We start from the raw sequence: 20,649 nt of genomic DNA on the forward strand, positions 1-20,649 counted from the left end.
CTCGGGGCCCGCGGCGGCGGGTTCCGAGGGCCGCGGGAACCGGCTCGCGCGGGGAGGCTTGGCCCCCGTTCATAACTGCTTGCAGTTCTAGTTAGGGGGCCAAGCCCGCGGGGACTGGGGAACGCGGATGCAAGCATACGCGTTTCCCAGTACCAGCGGTGCTGGGAACCCTATTGTAATTGTTCTGATTTTTATTATACTCCTTATTATTATTATTCTCTATTTTTATTCTTCCGCCAATAAAAGTCATACTGCAGGCTAAACCGTGCAAGTTTGAACGATGCAAATTTGAGGGCTGGCCCACACCCCGGCACGTACCTCAGACGCAAAAAACTGCACATGTACGTCTGTAGGGGGCGCTATAACCAAGGACAACGCGTTTTGGCCTATAACTCCCACACCGTATGTCGCACATTCAAAAGCCTTATATCCCCATATTCCTTGAATGGAGCTGAGTCACTTTGTAATTGGCCACGCCCACTTCCGCCTAAATAATTTTTTCGCAAAATCGCGAAAACTGGAAAACCTGCTTTTTCGAACTCCTCCTAGGGATTTTTTTCGATCTGCACGAAAATTGGCCCGTATGCTCTTCTGCTCCTCAAGACAAAAAGTTATCAAAAGAATTTTATTGGGTTGAAAATTCCGCGAATTATTAACGAACAAATTTCCGTAGCTAGCCGTAAAAATGGACAATGTTGCATATCTCGGTCAAAGTAAATGCTATCTACACCAAATCAGAGATCCTTGGTTGGCATGAGACTGGGAGCCTATGAGCTGAATTTGGCGAATGTTGGCGCCTAGGGGGCGCTAGAGATATGGGAAGTTTATATCTCTAGAACGGCTGCACCAATTTCTACGAAATTTGGTCCATACGACGTAGGGCCGGTCCTGAGGCCATATCTTCAAGGGGGTCATGACAGGTCAATGTGGGCGGGGCTTATTACAAGATAAACAAAAAAAATTAATTTCTGCCAAAGTATAATACTTAGGGTTTTGAAATTTTATGGGTACATGTAGAATAGGACTCGGATCCCGCCTACCAAAAATCGCGTTTCTGCTCCACTAGGTGGCGCTATAACGCATTTTTGCCTATAACTTCCACATTTTAAACGACACGTTGAAAAATCTTATATTGCCGTATTCCCCGAATAGGGCTGGATTTTCTGACGTAGGCCCCGCCCACTTTCGCCGAAAATTCCCGTCGCTAAGTCGCCACATGTCCGAAACCTACTTTTTCGAACTCCTCCTACAGTTTAAGCACCACCTGCGCCAAACTTTGCACATACGATGTCTAGACGTGTCCGATCTAAAGTTATCAAAAGAATTGTTGCACGACAAAAAATTTGCTAATAATAACCGAACGATTTCTTGGCTAGCATAAAAAACACATGTTGTGTCATATTTCGGTGAAACTACAGTCTTTTGACTTCAAACTTAACACGCTCGTTCCAGAGGTCATCCGCAGACTCTGGGCCAAATTTGGTGCGGATCGGCCAATAGGGGGCGCTACAAACCCAACTAGGTGGCGCTATAAAGCAATTTTTGCCTATAACTTCCACATTTTTTATGAGACGTTGAAAAATCTCATATTGCCGTGTTCCCTGAAAAGCGCTGGATTTTCTGACGTAGGCCACGCCCACTTTTGCCGCAAATTGCCGTCGCTAAGTCGCCACATGTCCAAAACCTACTTTTTCAAACTCCTCCTACAGTTTAAGGGCCATCTGCGCCAAACTTTGCACATACGATGTCTAGACGTGTCTGACGAAAGGTTATCAAAAGAATTGTTGCACGCCAAAAAATGCGCTAATTATAACCGAACGATTTTTTGGCTAGCTCAAAAAACGCATGTTGTGTCATATTTAGGTCAAACTAAAGTCTTTTGACTTCAAACTTAACACGCTCGTTCCAGAGGTCATCCACAGCCGCTGTGCCAAATTTGGTGCAGATCGGCCAATAGGGGGCGCTACAAACCCAAAAACATCAGGTTTCCCAAAAGTTGCTCAGATTCGGATTAAATTCGCTGTGCATGATGTGGGTTCCCTCCTGAGGCCGACCGCAAAGTTACCTAATGATTGGTCATGAATACCGCAGCTCGGACGACGGCGCGCGTCCCCGCGATCGCCCCGAGCCCCGCGTCCCTCGGGGCCCGCGGCGGCGGGTTCCGAGGGCCGCGGGGACCGGCTCGCGCGGGGAGGCTTGGCCCCCGTTCATAACTGCTTGCAGTTCTAGTTATTATTATTAGGGGGCCAAGCCCGCGGGGACTGGGGAACGCGGATGCAAGCATACGCGTTTCCCAGTACCAGCGGTGCTGGGAACCCTATTGTAATTGTTCAGATTTTTATTTTCTATTTTTATTCTTCTCCCGATAAAAGTCATGCTGCAGGCTAAACCGTGCAAGTTTGGACGGTGCAATTTGGAGGGCTGGCCCAGACCCCCGCACGTACCTCAGACGCAAAAAACTGCACATGTCCGCCTGCAGGGGGCGCTATAACCAAGGACAACGCGTTTTGGCCTATAACTCCCACACCGTATGTCGCACATTCAAAAACCTTATATCCCCACATTCCTTGAATAGAGCTGAGTCACTTTGCAATTGGCCACGCCCACTTCCGCCCCGATTTTTTTTTCCGCAAAATCGCGAAAACTGCAAAACCTACTTTTTCGAACTCCTCCTAGGGATTTTGTCCGATCTGCACGAAAATTGGCCCGGACACTCGTCTGCTCCTCATGAGCTAAAGTTATCAAAAGATTATTTTTGGGTTGAAAATTCCGCGAATTATTAACGAACAAATTTCCGTAGCTAGCCGTAAAAATGGAAAATCTTGCATATCTCGGTCAAAGTAAATGCTATCGACACCAAATCAGAGATCCTTGGTTGGCATGAGACTGGGAGCCTATGAGCTGAATTTGGTTAATGTTGGCGCCTAGGGGGCGCTAGAGATATGGGAAGTTTATATCTCTAGAACGGCTGCACCGATTTCTACGAAATTTGGTCCGTACGATGTAGGCCCCGTCCTGAGGCCATATCTTCAAGGGGGTCATGACAGGTCAATGTGGGCGGGGCTTATTACAAGATAAACAAAAAAAATTAATTTCTGCCAAAGTATAACACTTAGGGTTTTGAAATTTTATGGGTACATGTAGAATAGGACTCAGATCCCGCCTACCGAAAATCGCACGTGAAAATCGTTCGTGCTCCACTAGGTGGCGCTATAACGCATTTTTGCCTATAACTTCCACATTTTAAATGACACGTTGAAAAATCTTATATTGCCGTATTCCCTGAATACCGCTAGATTTTCTGACGTAGGCCACGCCCACTTTCGCCGAAAATTCCCGTCGCTAAGTCGCCACATGTCTGAAACCTACTTTTTCGAACTCCTCCTACAGTTTAAGCGCCATCTGCGCCAAACTTTGCACATACGATGTCTAGACGTGTCTGATCTAAAGTTATCAAAGGAATCGTTGAACGACAAAAAATTCGCTAATTATAACCGAACGATTTTTTGGCTAGCTCAAAAAACGCATGTTGTGTCATATTTCGATCAAACTAAAGTCTTTTGACTTCAAACTTAACACGGTGGTTCCAGAGGTCAGCCACAGACTCTGTGCCAAATTTGGTGCGGATCGGCCAATAGGGGGCGCTACAAACCCAACTAGGTGGCGCTATAACGCATTTTTGCCTATAACTTCCACATTTTAAATGAGACGTTGAAAAATCTCATATTGCCGTGTTCCCTGAAAAGCGCTGGATTTTCTGACGTAGGCCACGCCCACTTTGCCGCAAATTGCCGTCGCTAAGTCACCACATGTCCAAAACCTACTTTTTCAAACTCCTCCTACAGTTTAAGCGCCATCTGCGCCAAACTTTGCACATACGATGTCTAAACGTGTCTGACGAAAAGTTATCAAAAGAATTGTTGCACACCAAAAAATGCGCTAATTATAACCGAATGATTTTTTTGGCTAGCTCAAAAAACGCATGTTGTGTCATATTTAGGTCAAACTAAAGTCTTTTGACTTCAAACTTAACATGCTCGTTCCAGAGGTCATCCACAGACGCTGTGCCAAATTTGGTGCGGATCGGCCAATAGGGGGCGCTACAAACCCAAAAACATCAGGTTTCCCAAAAGTTGCTCGGAGTCGTCGTAAATTCGCTGCGCATGATGTGGGTTCCCTCCTGAGGCCGACCGCAAAGTTACCTAATGATTGGTCATGAATACCGCAGCTCGGACGACGGCGCGCGTCGCCGCGATCGCCCCGAGCCCCGCGTCCCTCGGGGCCCGCGGCGGCGGGTTCCGAGGGCCGCGGGGACCGGCTCGCGCGGGGAGGCTTGGCCCCCGTTCATAACTGCTTGCAGTTCTAGTTATTTTCTATTTTTATTCTTCTCCCGATAAAAGTCATACTGCAGGCTAAACCGTGCAAGGTAGGGCGGTGCAATTTGGAGGGCTGGCCCACACCCCCGCACGTACCTCAGACGCAAAAAACTGCACACGTCCGCCTGCAGGGGGCGCTATAAGCAAGGAAAACGCGTTTTGGCCTATAACTCCCACACCGTATGTCGCACATTCAAAAACCTTATATCCCCCTATTCCTTGAATGGAGCTGAGTCACTTTGTAATTGGCCACGCCCACTTCCGCCTAAATAATTTTTTCGCAAAATCGCGAAAACTGGCAAACCTGCTTTTTCGAACTCCTCCTAGGGATTTTGTTCGATCTGGACGAATAATGGCCCGTACACTCTTCTGGTCCTCATGAGCTTAAGTTATCAAAAGATTTTTTTTGGGTTGAAAATTTCGCGAATTATTAACGAACAAATTTCCGTAGCTAGCCGTAAAAATGGAAAATGTTGCATATCTCGGTCAAAGTAAATGCTATCGACACCAAATCAGAGATCCTTGGTTGGCATGACACCGGGAGCCTATGAGCTGAATTTGGCAAATGTCGGCCACTAGGGGGCGCTACACATGTGGGAAGTTTATATCTCTAGAACGGCTGCACCGATTTTTACGAAATTTGGTCCGTACGATGTAGGGCCACTCCTGAGGCCACACCTTCAAGGGGGTCATGACAGGTCGATGTGGGCGGAGCTTATGACAAGATAAACAAAAAAAATTAATTTCTGCCAAAGTATAATACTTAGGGCTTTGAAATTTTATGGGTACATGTAGAATAGGACTCAGATCCTGCCTACCGAAAATCACACGTGTGCTCCGCTAGGGGGCGCTATAACGCATTTTTGCCTATAACTTTCACATTTTAAGTGACACGTTGAAAAATCTTATATTGCCGTATTCCCTGAAAAGCGCTGGATTTTCTGACGTAGGCCCCGCCCACTTTCGCCGAAAATTCCCGTCGCTAAGTCGCCACATGTCCGAAACCTACTTTTTCGAACTCCTCCTACAGTTTAAGCGCCATCTGCGCCAAACTTTGCACATACGATGTCTAGACGTGTCTGATCTAAAGTTATCAAAAGAATTGTTGCACGACAAAAAATGCGCTAATAATAACCGAACGATTTCTGGGCTAGCTTAAAAAACACATGTTGTGTCATATTTCGGTCAAACTACAGTCTTTCGACTTCAAACTTAAGACGGTGCTTCCAGAGGTCATCCACAGCCTCTGTGCCAAATTTGGTGCGGATCAGCCAATAGGGGGCGCTACAAACCCAAAAACATCGAGTTTCCGAAAAGTTGCTCGGATTCGTACGAAATTCGCTGTGCATGATGTGGACTCCCTCCTGAGGCCAACCGCAAACTTACGTAATGATTGGTCAAAGTGGGCGGGATTTATTACAACAAAACAAAATCGCCACGCATTCTGCCTGTGGCACTAACAGTGCACACCCACTACAGTGAATACTGCAGCTCAGCATCAGGCTGTGTCCTGACAATTACCCTGAACTGGAAGGCCGCGGCTCGGACGACGGCGCGCGTCCCCGCGATCGCCCCGAGCCCCGCGTCCCTCGGGGCCCGCGGCGGCGGCTTCCGAGGGCCGCGGGGACCGGCTCGCGCGGGGAGGCTTGGCCCCCGTTCATAACTGCTTGCAGTTCTAGTATTATTATTATATTAATCAAATTACAGCTACTCACCGCTCCGTATAGCTCTCCTTTCTTGCTGATTGCCAGGTAGTAGTTACTGCTGAGGCCCCTGATGGCCACCACTCCCACATCCACCGACTTGATCTCCAAAATACCTGGTGCAGCGAGGACAGAGAGACAGACAAAATTTTGTGTAGATTGGTTCCTCACATATTGTATCCATGTACATTTACATTTTGCTGATACTAGATACATATTTATGGCCCAAAACCCAAATTGTCATCTTCTCCCAAAGAAAAGTGATCATAAATCAAAACGTGCTCACTTAAAAATGATTTTAATCAGGGGTTTCCAAACATTTTCATGTAAATGATGCCCACAATAGAGGCATATTAGACTCTAGTTTGAGAGAATTTTGTTTTTAAAGAATCACCAGCGAGTTTTTTTTTGTTGATGAATGATCAACCTAGAATATACAGTAAATTACAATCAATTGGACCCCAGCACTGACTTAACCCTGACAGTTAATCGACTAGGTCTGCAGCGATTAGTCAATTAATTGATTGTCAGCTATTAAATTAGGTGCCAACTATTTTGCTAATTTAATGTTTTGAGTTAAGATGAAAAGACCAAATTCTCTGATTTCAGTTTCTCAAATGTGAATATATTTCCTGGTTTCTTTAGTCCTCCATGGCAGTAAGCTGAATAAAACACGACATATGAAGATGACACCTTGGGCTTTGGGAATAAGCAATCAACATTTTTTCACCATTTTCCGACATTTCATGGACCAAACAACACATTGATTAATTAAGAAAATGATCGACAGATTACTTGCTAATGAAAATGATAGTTAGTTGCAGCCCTATAACTGTCTGTCAGAATTGTTCGGAAAAGTTCATAATTGACTTCATGACCTTTACTGCCTCTGGCAAGTGTTAGGGTTGTTCCCAAGAAAATGTGAGCAGTTGTTTAAGTGATCATAGGATCACTGCAAATATGGATATTTTATTGTGTTCTCATAAATTTAAATTGTGAAAAGATGCATCTTGGAGTATGAGGTTATAGGTCTGCATGTAACAATCTTAATTGGGATTCTATAATTTTGAAAAATAGCTTGAAAATCCTGCAGGAGAAACTTGAATCATCTGAGTTTCTTCTGCACAAGTGAACCCCAGTCTTGTCTCTTTTTTTCTTCACTATGTGACAGGCAGACCTCAGACCGGCCTCTTGCCCCCTGTTCATTTGCTGGTTAGTTTGCGGGCTGCATGCCCTGGGACCAAGGTGTAAGCCAGGAAAAAACATTTCTCCGTTCTATGTTTGTTTTTCTGACCAGGGGAGCTCAGGCAGGCGGGCACACGGACAGGACGGAGAGAGGCTCTGTGGCTGCCAGACTGGCAAGAGGTCAAGGCGTCCGTATCAGTTTTCAAGCCTGAACCAATTACTGGTTTAAGCTGTGGTTGCCGGCCCTTTCTTCTCTCATCCTAAAACCAGTTACACCAAGCCATAAAACTGTCAGGGGTTTGAGAGGATTAGCTAAAGGGGCCGGTAGGAAGTGAAGCCTGGTTGCAGGAATAGTTGGAAGAATGAAGTGAGAAAAGAGGACACTATATCCAGAGTATCTGTGGAGGTCTGTTAAAGTCATTCTTGAAAGTGTCAGTAATTAGACCATTTCCTGTTTGACAATCTTATGCCGTACTGCATCGCCAAAAAACAACTGAATCTGTGTACAGTACTTCTTCTCTAAAGAGTGAATTTACTGAATATACTGTAGTAGTACTGTACCATGAAAGACTGAAGAGAGACAGCTTCAGGCAGAAGTCCAGAATATTTAAAGGGATAGCAGAGAGGAGTACCAGAGTGGTCAGCAATAAAAGGTATTTTAGCTACTTAATAAAAAGTCCACCTAAAAAATTACAATATCTGTATAAATGCATGCTACATATAGAATATTTTCACTGCTTTACTTTGCTGTCAGAGCCACTGCGAAACCACTGTTATATAAGCCAAATATCGCTCTCTCCCAACCAACCAAACTCCTTAGAGGAAATCAGTAAGATTAAGGCAGCAGTAGATCATCAACTCCTGTGACCTTCGAGTTAATATTTATTTATTTGTGTTAATGTTTCACTTTGGTGAATCCGAACTGATCTTTTAAAAAAACTGAAGTCACACAATAACACAAACAAACTAACTGATCAAAGCAGCAGTAGACTAGCAACTCCTTTGTTCTGCTCGGTAAAACTACTCATTTTGTCAATGGAATTTGGTTGGCATGGAGAGTTGGCTTACGTAATGTCAGTTTCCCACCGGAGAAGGCAGTCAAACAGAAAAGTAAAGCGATCAACAAATTCTAAAAATAGTGCACACTTAAACTAATTAAGATCATTTGAGGTGAACCTTTTGTAAGTGGCTAAAACACGTTTTGTTGCCAATCCTGTCCATAGCAGTTCATTGCTTGCTTTCCGTGCTGGTACTCCTCTCTGCTACTCCAAACCGGATGCGTGCTGAACACCATCTGCTGTAGGTCATACAGTGACTATCACTAAGTACCTCACACAACCCCTTTTCAAAAACTACCCCTTTTAGCTTCAGCTCATCTACAGTAAATCATACCCGTCTTTAAACCTGATCCCCTTTCCTGTCTTCATCCCCCGCTGTCTTCCTTTACACAGAAATTTGCACTGTCCTGCAGTCATGGTGTGATTTTGTTTTGGTCAAAGAGATGAGGGGATGGGTCTAGTTAATTGTAGATATAGACATCTGAGAGCATCTGTTCTGAAACTGCTGTGTTTTACAGTTACGTCCTCACTCTGAACCTCTGGGTGTTGAGATATCTGTCTTTCTTGAACTTTTTTTTGACTGCAGAATGTGTCCCTCTTGTCTCCCGTTGTCTATTATTTCTCTTTGCTTTGTAATTTCAATGAAAGACTGTTTTGCATTTGGAATTGTCTGAAAAGGGCATAAAATTAATTTGATGTCTTGCAGTGACAAACAATTTTCTATTGCATGTGTCTTGTTGTTTTTTAATAGTTTCTGGCCTTGTTGCTCTTTGTTAAGTGTAGTCCTTGGGTGACGTAAACTGGCATTAATCCATCCCCGCAGTTCCCTTATTTGGTCACTAAAGGCTTGTTAAAGCTCTGAACTTCAAGAAGATTTTCGTAGCTCACAGTGCATCATAGTGGCTTGTTATGTTAAGTCCATTACTCACACAGACGTGTACCGCAACACAACGCTGATCTATCAGGTTCAAAATGTTCCATTTCACTGCACCACAGCTGACATTTCTGAGCTGTGATCTGTCAGAATAAGATCTGTCTGTGCTGCATGCGCTAAAGGCCGGTCCACCTGTTCAAACCCTTTCTCCCTCCTCCTGTTTGATGTGGTTTGTCAAAAACCAAAGCGCAGGGCTCTTTTATGGCCCCTTTACCAGTTACCAGAAGCAGCCCGTCCGCCTGTGAGTTAAAAGGCCAGGCTGCAACAAAAGGATTAGATTGCAACAACAGAGTTTATGGCAAGGAGATGGAGAAAAACAGGACCTGAGCTTGTAACACAGGCCCATTCAGCAGGTTTTTGTGGTAAACACACGCAGATGCCGTCATGCACATTCACAAATGGTTTAAATTCTGGTACTTGACCTACATTGCTCTTAAAACTTAACTTTTCTTATTTTACAATCTAATTTACATCATTCAACACCTTGTCTTGCCTCGTATTTTTTCCTGTTTTACCGAAAAGAACAGAACGAAACATTTTTTCTCCCTCCTTGTGGCCCCCTGGATCTCAGCCCCAACATCTTAATTATGAATTTATGTTTTTAAGTGCAAAGCAAAAACAGTTTTATGACCCTGCATTGAAAGCACAAATAGCACAGAGTTCTCTTAATATAAAAGGCATGGACATTTTCCGCTATCAACATGCCCTACCAAGGGCAAACACCTGTGTGTAACAGGGCAACACTACAACCTTCATAAAAACAAGCCAAATGGGTTCTTTGCCAGCCAAACTCAAACCGTAACACTAACGGAGCTGCAAGTACAAATAAACACAAGCTGGCCTTCTAACAGTAAGAAACTGTTCATTAACCACTTCATAAAGACCACTACGATGTTTAATGGGTTTTGTAGCCAAAACTAAACTCCAGTGTGACCCTGTCAATTCCATAAATGGGAATGGAAATTTGCCTTTTAGAAACCATTACAAATCAGACACATTTATTACTTATTAGTCTGTGATCTTCTTCATGTTAAATCCACATTTTATGGATTGTTGTTACTTTGTTGTCTCAGACTTCCAGACTCCTGCTGCATAGACAAAATAATTCCTCAGCCTTGTTGTTTCTCATGTCACTTTCTAGCTTTGCTGTCTATATTCCTTTTTTATTTCTGTCTCCCTCACCTTCTGTCTTCATCATCATCATTCTCTTTAAGTGGCTCAGTATCTTTTTACTCTAATCTTCTGTCACATATGTCAGCAGGTTTCCTCCTTTTTCCCAGCAAACCTCAGTGTCTGAATCACACTGAGGAGACATTTGAGACAAGTAAGGCCATTCAAAAAATTTTGATAGCGATACCGGCTTCAATACCGGTTCCTGAACAATACTTATTTCGATACCTAATCCATTTTAATAAATAGAAAATTACATTGCACATCATGGAAGCTGTTCTTAGACCTGTTAGTAAAAAAAAAACTAAACAATTCCCGTTTTTTTGGATTAATGTAGTGTTTTTCTTGCACAGCACAGTGTAATGTTCGACAATCAATCACCAGCATTATAAGATCTTGGTACAAGCAAGCTCCATCGTTAATGGCTTGTTTCTGATGATCAGATTTATTCCTTACGTGTTGAAATTTGGTATCGAATGACACTTTTCAATACTCAGTCGGTCAGTGCCTTAAAAGTATCGAAGTTCAATACCCAGCCTATATTGTAGGCACAAGTCCTTGTTATGATCTCTAAGGCTGTAGCTTCAATCACAACACACACTGCCTACAGTAAGAGTGGGCTTGCTGCACAGAAAGTCTAATTTTGTGTACAGTGCTGTCTGAATAGCCTGCAGTTACTCAGTTACCGTTTGACATGAAACTCCCTTCACCTCTCTGAGAAATCATTCTTTTAAAAAAACAAAACAAAAAAAAACATTTTGGGATATTTTTCTACCTTTAGCAGAACATGAGGGAAGAAAGAGGAAGAAGAGATGATCAGACTCGTACCTCTAACCCACAAGGGTACACCACTTCTCATGAACCTTGACCTGAAAACGTGTTTGAGTTCTCTTTTAATATGCAGGTTTCTCATTCTGAGACTTTCAAGAGACGTTGTAGAATTGATTGTTTGTTCCCTGTCTTCATGTTTCACGTTTGTTAGTGACTAGTGTATTTTTAGCTAGCTAACATTTCTCGTCAATATTAGCCGTGATTGCTGGCGTTACCTTGCAAGCCCACAGTTGACATACCAACATACTGTCCCTGGCTCGCCGGCTTGTTTGGGTCATGAGACACCAAATTTCTCTTTTTGGTCAAGCTGAAAAACTTTGGGAACCCTTTAAAGATTTGTGAAATATGTCAAATCAGTTGTAAGTTGAGCTGAAACAAACACCTGTTATGACTTTTCAGATGAATTTGATCTGAAGAGAGTGAGATGGAGCTTTGGTAATAAAAACATTTTTCCAACTTCTACAAAGTAAGCAGACACGCACACAATTAGCTGTAAGCTGTAATGATTAGTCTATGAAAAGAACTTCAGTTGCCAACAATCATTTCAGTTGTTTTTCAAGCAAAAGTTGAAGGCATTTGCTGGTTCCAGCTTCTTAAATGTGAGGGTTTGCTGCTTTTCTTTGTCATTTATGAGAGTAAATGAAGAGTCTTTGGGTTTTGGACTGCTGACTGGACAAAAGAAACAATTTGAAAATGTCACATTGGACTCAAATTGTGATTAACATTTTTCAATTTTTTTTTGACATTTTATAGGCCAAACAATTAATCGATAATTCAAAAAAATCTAGCTGCAGCCATATACACAATCAGACACATATACATGACAGGATCCTCACGTATCCACACAAAAAAGGGAACACACACTGGGGAACACACACATTCACAGACCTCCTGCCAACCCCCACCTGCCCAGCCCCTTTGGAAAGCAGGTCAGAGAGACTCCAGCTGAACCTAAAGGTTAAGGGAGGTTATGAAAATGTTTCCACTGTTTTGTCCAGGAGATGTTTTTGAAGATTGTACTGTGGTTGTTCACAATATGACCTCGACACGGTGACCAGCTGTGAGCGGGTCTACAGCGGGCCTGTAGCACGGAAAGGTCTTGCTCTGTATTGTGAAATATTGTCACTTGTGGACTTGTTTCTGTCATGAACTCCCCTCAGTGAAAAGAATGGAAATCGTTTTGTTCCTTTATTCTGTGTCCAATATGCAGATATTTGGATGAACCACTCAGTTATTTCTCACTCTTAGATGTAAAATAAAAATGTGATATCCAAAGAACAAAATTTCTACGAGGCAAAAATGGCACTATTATGGGTTTTTACATATCTGATTTGCATCAGTTGAGGTCTACACTGTAAGATCATTTTTCTCTTTAAAACTATGGCAACAGAGTGACTGACGATGTCTCGTATTCATTGTGACATGAGAGTTTACGTCCATGTAACCGCCAAAGACTAAAAAGAAAAGAAAATCCGTGCCAGTAAAAAAGATAAAAGATAAAAAAGAAAAGAAATAATGGACCACCAGTATGCTTAAATCAGATATCGATATCGAAAATGTGAAACAATTCTGCTGTATTTGGCCGTAAAGATTCAAAAAACAAAGAGTGGAACGCATGCAAACAAGTCTTCTTGGCCGCTGTTGCGTGTCCACAAACCTGTGGTTTTAATAGGATTAAACTATTTCCTTTGCATTATTTGTTCTCTGAGTTTGGTTGAATATTTCCGGTTCTTTATGAAGTCTGAGAGAGAACAAGCAGTTTTTACTCGGTGAGTGCTGGTGAAGATATTGAGTTGGAGTGGAAACTGCTGTATATTATGTGTTCTGAGGAGCGTTGAGGTATTGGTTTAGACTGATGTGGTTGACAACAGTATCATCCTGCGCTAAGTGGCCACATCAAAGCCTGCCTGGCCGACAGTTTAAAACCGAAGCTGAGAAAACAGAGGCCTGTTTCTGATTTTCAACACGGCCAACATTTTTTTACAAATAGCATATTTGGTAAACTGATTTCTTTTCAAAATTTGTTTTGCTCATCTTAAGTTTCTGGGTTATAAATCATATTAAACAGATATGGGGTGCCCTTTTTGCGCTACATTGAATGGGTTTCTTCATGTGTTTTTTTCATTAGCAGTATGATTGTTCTATTTGACCTACACTCACTGTATTATTCAGCTTATTCTTGCCCCCATAATGGTTTTATTTCCTTCCCTGACAAGAACACTCACATCAGTGTCTCTCTTGTTGGACAGAAATAGCCGAAACCACACACCGTTCAAGCTGTGTGTGATTTCAAAACTGGCCGCGGTAGGAAAAGAAAAACAAACCCAGATTATTAAAAAAAATCAAACAAAAGGGATCACCTGAGTGAAAAGTTTAAAAATACCAGCGGCCCGGCCAACAGATAGCGTAGAGTTTCTCGTCTGCGCTGCTCATCATTCCAGTCCCGCATAATTTGAGATCACTTTACCGGGTGCAGCAAGACCGCAGCGAGTTATGTCACACACGTTTAAGAGCTGCTGGGAGGAAACCAAGAGAAATTCACAGTGATGTTAATGGTGATTCGATCGAGAGGAGAAAAAACTCACGATTCCTTTAACACAGTTGACTTTGTAACATGATAAAGTGCCAAAGCTGCCAGTTTCTGTCAAAACATTTCACAGGCCTGACACGGCAGGAGTTATGTTTTCAGGCAAAGTGCTGTGACGGTCGTCTGCATTTCACACATTTTTCATTTACAGTTCAGCTGCCAGTGCGATGTTGCCCAACTGTTGTGGTTTCTGAGTTGTTGGCGTTGGACTTTCAGCTTTAGAAATCTTGTTATTTTACACCACAAATATTATGCACGGACATGCACAGATATTATTCAGTTTGTCACATGCGTCTTTCTGTCTCTGTATCATTCTTACTTTGTCTATCCGTCCTTACACATACATTTATGTTCGTTCACACACACACACACATACACACACGGGGTAATTAACTGGCATTCCTGGCTGCTCTGTTCAAACGGCAAGGCTGTCCAGATGCCTCTCTGGACTCAGCTCTACCTTTGATGACTCCATTAAGAGCCTCACTTTCATGCAGTGTGTGTGAGTGTGTGTGTGTGTGTATAGCAGGGTTAGGGGTGAGTGTGGAGGAGCAGCAACATAAGGTGTGTGCGTATTTGGGTGGGGGGCTTTTCCTGCAGCACGTGGTGTGTATATGGCAGCAGCCCTGGATGTTATCTGTCACAGATGCTGTTCTTCACCTCCCACTGCTTTACTGGCCATGAATTCAGCCTGTTCACATGCACCAGACCAACACCAAAATGACACTTTGAGGATTAGACTTCCAGTGCAGCATCGAGGCTGGTAGAGAAACTATGTTTAAAAAATACAATACTGTTAGGGCTCATTGTTTTTGGTTTTCTGAAAGAAGTTTGTGCAGGACAGAAACCGATGAATATTCTCATTGTGAGCGGTCCAAATTGCCAAGACATTCAATTTATAGTGATATAAAACAGAGAAAAGCAAGAAAAACGAAAGGAGATCCTACAGAGGAAAAGCTGGAACCAGAGAGTTTGTCTTTAGGACATCAAGCTAATCTTTAATCTGTAATGTCTTAAAGATTAATTGTTTGTCAAAACAGTTTCTGATGAAGTCTCTGTCAGTTGTCCAGGCATTTTATCTGCTAATGGCTTCAGCTCTAAAAAGGACTAGATTACTTTAAATTATTTTCACCTGGGCATTAAGCTTACATCATTCTGAAACTTGTTCTGTCTCCTGCTACAAGAGGTCATTGTTCAGCCCAGTTTAGTTAGTACAGAGGGTCATCTTATGGACTAAGATGGACCCAGAAGAGATGACTCTGCTACAGATGAAGCCATTAAACTACAGAATGATTTGCACTGTAAACTGAATTGTAATAATCTTATTTTACATGGATGTTTTCATTGTTGTTTCTTTCTTTTTCTTCTTCACAATCAAATCATCAGTTTGTTTCAAATTTCATGCTGTTTCTCTTTACTTTTACTGCAATGTTCTGCAGTTATCTTAAAGTACATACTGTTGGATGTAGTAATTATACAGCAGGGACATACTGCTTCGTCATAACATTGCATCTTGAACTCTGACCCTCTTGCTCATACATATGTCACAGTCCACAGCGAATTTTAGAAAAAAAGAAAAGTATGGGATTTGGATGACAGTGCTGTTTTGGCAGTTCAATCAGTGTGACATATTTTCCATTGTGCAGAGGATTGTGGGTCAGAACTGCCAGAAAAACGTGCTGGCTTGCATGCTGCAAAATGCAACTGGATGCAGTAAGTCATCCTGGTATTTTTGGCATACTGCATTTAGGGTTGGGTGCTTATTTGAGTATTTGAATAAACCCATCCTTCATTTTTCCATTCTCTGGCTGGCACGATACACTACTACACTACCCATAAAATAGATAAATTAGGATGTTGCAATGGTAGAGGGCTCAGTGGTTGATGACTGTCAACCATCGGTGATGGACCCCATTTGACATAGGTGTAGGGACAGGAATAGGATAGGATAGGAATGTTTTTTGGCTTAATGAATAGTACTGTTGTATGGGTATTGGAATGTTCTGTATGTCTAGAACAAAGGAATACTCTTAAGTTTTTTTGATTACACAACAAAAAGTGTCTTTCAGACATGCCAGATACAGCAGTTTTGAAGTTTTAGGTCTTAATGTAAATGATGCTAACAATTTCCCCATCACTGTTTACTCCAAAGGGATTCTGTTTTGCAATGTGTTACCAAATGTAATAATCTGTTATTTAGACAACAATAAACTGTTTGATTCATGTTAGCACAGTGCTGAGATAAGCCAAAAACTGCGCTGAATGGGGCAAAATGTTTGCATTCATACAGTAAATACCTCTCCGTATTGATTGTATGAACGCTGTAGGCTTGTAAAACACTTCAGGAATACTACCAGATGCATCCAACTCTTCAGATAAGTGTATGTGGCTCATTTACCAGATTTGTATATATACTAGTTACACAAAGATGATGTTTCACACCAAATCTTGATGGTTGTTTAGAAATTTGTTTAATCACTGAGGTCTAGTTGTAAGTCCGAGCATCTCCTCCTGTTCCTCTGCCTTTCTCTCCCTCTCTCCAAGATATTTATGATTGTCCTCTGCAAGAATCCTCCACATAACATAAACAATGAAAAGAGCCGTCCATCAAAAACAAAGATGTCCAACTTAAGATTCCTTGCGGATAGTAATTGACTCTTGATGTTTGGAGCCATTTTCTCTTTAGAGGGCCGAGGCGCTCCAAAGCAGCAGAAGATCTTACAGAAACATGATTTGCTGCTGAAAGACTTTTGTTTAAGGTGGTGCCTGACTGGTGGGGTTTGTGGCAGGCCTGCCTTGGTCTGCCTACAGAAATCTGGCTCTTATTTCAGCCTTGTCGTAGCTGACACATTAATGGACAGGGGAGTGAATTCATGGGAAAAATATCAAGCAGTGATGATAGGAAATATGTAAACAGTGATGGAAAAATGAGACAGATCCTGTCATTGTCCTCACTGACTCTTGGCAAAAACACTGAGCTTTCAAAAGTAGAAAAACGGCACTTTAACAATGTAGAAATATCTTAACCAATATCTTGATGGGAAACTTTTATTAACTGTGGAGACTTGTTCTCATCATTGTCAGCACTGCATTTTCCTTCCAGACACATCCAAAGCATGAAAACACACACACACACACACACACACACACACACACACACACACACACACACACTCTCACACACACACACACGGTTCATAAATTACCCTATTTGAATGGTTATGGGGTCAAAGGGCACTCGTGCATCTGGACCTCTGGACCTTCACATTCACTCTTGTGATGAAGGATCTGATGATGCAATTCTTTAGACGTGAATGGAATCCACTTTTCTGATGAAATTTAATTTGATCATAACTTCCCATTTTAGTCACTCAAGTCTAATCAAATTTGGAGGTCAAAAATGTGTGCTGTTTTTACAAATGAATGCTGTATGAGACAGTTGTCTCTTTATTACTACAGTTAATCCAAGTAGAGCTGCAACGATTAGTTGATTAGATGTTAGCTATTAAATTAGTTGCCAACTATTTTGATAACTGATTAATCAGTTAATTTAATTTAATCAAGTAAGTTAAGAAAAAAAAGGCAAAGTTCTCTGATTTCTCATATGTGAATATTTTGTGGTTTCTTCACTCATCTGTGACAGTAAACTGAATATCTTTGGGTTGTGGACAAAACAAGACATTTGAAGACCTCATCTTGGGCTTTAGGAAACAGTTATCAACATTTTTAAAAACAATTTTCTGACATTTAATGGACCAAACAATAATCATTAGTTGCAGCCCTAAATCTCAGTAACACTGTAAAAATCATGCAGGAATTAAATTAAATTAGTTAATAGTTTCTCATTAACATTTCTAAAGCAGGTACACTCAGTGCTACTCCCTCCCTCCCAGACTGTGAATGTCTCTCTGCTCTTTAGATTTTGATGGCCTGATGATATCTGAGATTAGGCATCAAAGATTATGAAATAACTAAACTTTGAGTAAACACCAGTAAATGAGTAGTTAATCCATCTTTCTCCAAAGTTTACAACATGGCTTGGTGTCACTATTCATTAAATAATTTCTAAATATACGAGGCAAAGCTATCTGTCTGTTACCGTGAAATATCATTACTCTTATGTAAGATAATAATCAATATTATGTAATGCTTCCACAGGACGCTGACAGCGTTTGCTCCGTAGATTCCAGTAAAGGAGTCATGATGAATCAGAACTGACATGATTTGATCCAGACTCTCTATATTAACAAAACATCACCATGAAGAGTGCCACTTGAAAATGAAAAATATTGTATTTGTTTGTTCATGCAGGCAGATTGAGCCTGACTAATTTCACTCATTATCTTGAATGGTTTTCCATGATTTTTGTTTACAGCCACTCAGGAGTATTTCCTATTTGTTTCAACCACAAGCAAAATGAATGTATTTGGAGGAAGGATCAGAGGGAGTGAGCAGGTAGTATATGTTTATTGTATGTTTTCAGAGTACAGCTGAATGTAATTGTTGATGTTGGCTCTGGCAGCTTCAGGAGTACTCGATGAAAGGTTGAGTATTTCCTGAACAAGCTCACACAATGACATTTGTACAACGCTTTTATTTATGGCTGTTAGAAAGAAGAGTCCATGAAGATGTCAAAGTAGCTTTGAATGAAAAGCAACGCTGACACTAACCTCTGGTGCGTCCAGTACCTCCTCATAACTCTCTTTTATAGGCCACACTGTTACCTTTTCCCACGAGAACCCTAAATGCGCTCATCGAGCGGGAGCAGGGGAGAGAGGCAGCAAAATAAAGACAGAAAAAGGGAAAAGACTGGGACTAATTTCAAGAAGATGTTAGGCCTAAATATATTCAAGAAGGGCAAGCACTTGTTACATTCTTGTTTTGCGTTAACCTTGCTGAGTCATTGGAGGTTTATGGAAGAAGATGAGAAGAAGTGGTTGTGGTTTTCAAGACCTTATTCAGATGTTTCTAAAACACAAGTTTGTTCTGCATTCCACATGTTTTAAAAAGAGAAAGATTTTGGCATTTCTTGGTGCACTGTGCTTTTTAGTGTGGAAACCCATTTCCACCAATGTGATGAAAAAAAAAAGATCCTGTACAGTGAAAGATCCTCTTATGAGTAACTTTCTTGAAATAATGAGTAAGTATCTCAAAATAATGACTTAGTATCTAGTATCTTAATATCTTAGTATCTCAATTGTTATTTTGAGAAAGTTTCTCGAGTCATTATTTTGAGTCAGTTTAAGTTTAAGTCATTATAATGAGCTATGTATATATTTTTATCACATTGGCAGAAATGGTCATTCATATTTAAGTAATATGGAGTGTAACTGCAAAAATCTCCAATATACCAAGTAATGTTTTTGTCCAGTCTTCTCAAGACAAGTGGATCTATGTGCCAGAGCATTGTTTTAATTGTAACATTTCCAAGACAAGTCTGCTTGTTTCATGAATTTTCCTTTATTCTTATTCAGTGCTCTGTTTTATTTTGTCTTGTTTCAAGATACTGACAAACCTATCACCACCTGTCAACGTCATATCGCAATGGATTATTAATCTCAATTCAGAATGAGAATTTCTTCACCCCTACAGGGTAGTATATAATAAAGTTGTAGGCCTGGTGGCAAGTATCTTTGACGGGAGCCCCGCACAGGACAGCAACAGACTGATGGCAACATTAAGTTAGAGCCCTATAGTTTCTATAATAAGATAATAGGGTTGGAATCGCCCATCATTTATTCAACACGCATTTAAAAAGATAACAACAGCTGTGGTAGAATTTTGCAAAGACGCTGGCAATATATAGAATGCTTTGTTTTCAACAACAAAAGAAATTTAATTGTGACTTTCCTGACCTGTAAAATTATCTTCTAAAAAGGTAGGAGCTGTTTGTAAACACACCATAAAGATAGTTTATTGTTGTGTGTCATTCCCAGAGCATCAAATACAGACACTTTGGACTGGTAAAGCTTCCTGAACTCAGCGAAAATAATGAGAAATACAGGCAGAGGGCAATGTCGCTGCAGATGTTTTTAAATGTTTCATATTATGCATTTAAATTAACAAACATTGTTCTAATCAGTCTTAATGAATTATTTCTCTTTCACTGTTGATGACTATACAAGCTTTTTCTGAAATAAAGTCCTGTGGAGGACACTGGAAGTGGATGGACTTAACCAATAGATGTTGCTAATGAGCTTTCCAACAATTATATCTATGTTTCCAGCCGAGCTACCCCACTGTAGCTATTGTTAAAGAAACATCTCAAAAATACATCCTATGAAAATAAAATTCCCCGATGCTTAGGCCTGCTGGGGAGGCAACTTAGGCCCAGTGGGCCACCGGGTTTGCAATACACAGGGGAAACCCTACCCTTGCTATATCCATAACTAACAGTGTCAGAGTAACAGAACAGCCAGAAGTGATGCACTATGTGTGGTGTTGACCTTTCCATTAACAAAGCTTCCTGACATGGGTCAATGGGTAAAGGTCAAGCAAGAGGTGGCAAACCTGTGTAATTACCCTGGGCATGGAAAAGCTGCACTAAATCAGAATAATGTCCAGTGTATGAGGCTCTCCATAAATTGCGGTGCGTTGGATTAATTCATGTCAGTAGGTAACGTGTCTACTGTGATTAATGTTAACAATAAGTATGTGTGGCAGCTTTTACAATCCGGGTGGCCACAGTGAGAATCAAAGCTCCCACTGTGGTCGCGTTGGCACCATTCATGCTAATTGAGCTACGCACGACCACAATTCTGTGGTTCAACTGCAAACACATGTCCATTTGTTTCATTGCTTTATT

At 41.5% G+C, this 20,649-nt stretch overlaps 1 protein-coding gene across 1 annotated transcript in view; it reads right to left on the minus strand.

The window, feature by feature from the left end:
• fgf10a (fibroblast growth factor 10a) overlaps positions 1 to 20,649 on the minus strand; it is a 47,960-nt gene that overhangs the window by 21,517 nt on the left and 5,794 nt on the right. The window contains exon 2 of the mRNA XM_084746306.1: positions 6,092 to 6,195. Within this exon, the coding sequence (XP_084602432.1) occupies positions 6,092 to 6,195 (104 nt within the window). The remainder of the gene's footprint in view (positions 1 to 6,091; positions 6,196 to 20,649) is intronic.

Source organism: Lutjanus erythropterus, chromosome 20 (genome assembly GCF_056507025.1).
Source record: "Lutjanus erythropterus isolate fLutEry1 chromosome 20, fLutEry1.hap2, whole genome shotgun sequence".
NCBI lineage: Eukaryota > Metazoa > Chordata > Actinopteri > Lutjaniformes > Lutjanidae > Lutjanus > Lutjanus erythropterus.